Genomic DNA, 539 nt, shown 5'->3' with positions numbered 1-539 from the left:
GGGGGGACAGATGCACATAACAAGGATATTTGTCAAGACGTCCCTTGGACGACTTCTTGTCGCGGACCATGGTGGGTAATGGTTCCTCTCAGAGGGCGGTGAGGGCGATCAGGGCCAAGCTCGGCAGGGAGAGGGGGGGGGGGAAGAAAAACTAGAAAGGAGACTCCCTCGGGAGGTCGCGCGATGGGCGCAGGTGGCGGGAAGGGGAAGGGGCGATCCGGGGATCTGCACAAAGGGGAGGGGGTAGGGGGGGAGAGGGGAGGGAATAGAAGAGGAAGGGGGGGGGGAGATTGCGGGTTGGTGGGCGCGGGCTTCCGGGGGGGCGCAGGTCGGGCTGGCCGAAAAATGGGGCATGCTGCGATTGGAGTGCTTGTTGGTTGGCTGACTTGCTGGGAGGGGGAACTCTCTGGTTCCTTCCCGTCCGTTGTGTGGGGAGCCTCAACCCACGCGTACACGAACCAGTGTCGGGACCTTGCCGCGGTCGTGCCGCGGCCAGATGCCCTCCGCCCCGGCCGCCCCCCCCGGGGGGGGGGGGGGGG

The 539-nt window shown here is 66.6% G+C and overlaps 1 protein-coding gene across 1 annotated transcript in view; it reads right to left on the bottom strand.

Moving 5' to 3' along the window:
* H696_03594 (methyltransferase) overlaps positions 1–258 on the bottom strand; it is a 4,748-nt gene extending 4,490 nt beyond the window's left edge. Inside the window, exon 1 of the mRNA XM_009497464.1 lies at positions 30–258. Within this exon, the coding sequence (XP_009495739.1) occupies positions 30–70 (41 nt within the window). The 5' untranslated portion in view covers positions 71–258. The remainder of the gene's footprint in view (positions 1–29) is intronic.
* Positions 259–539: the final 281 nt, after the last annotated feature.

Source organism: Fonticula alba, assembly GCF_000388065.1.
Source record: "Fonticula alba strain ATCC 38817 unplaced genomic scaffold supercont2.5, whole genome shotgun sequence".
Lineage (NCBI taxonomy): Eukaryota > Rotosphaerida > Fonticulaceae > Fonticula > Fonticula alba.
Note: the sequence above shows the minus strand (reverse complement) of the source record. Positions and strands in the feature narration are given on the sequence as shown.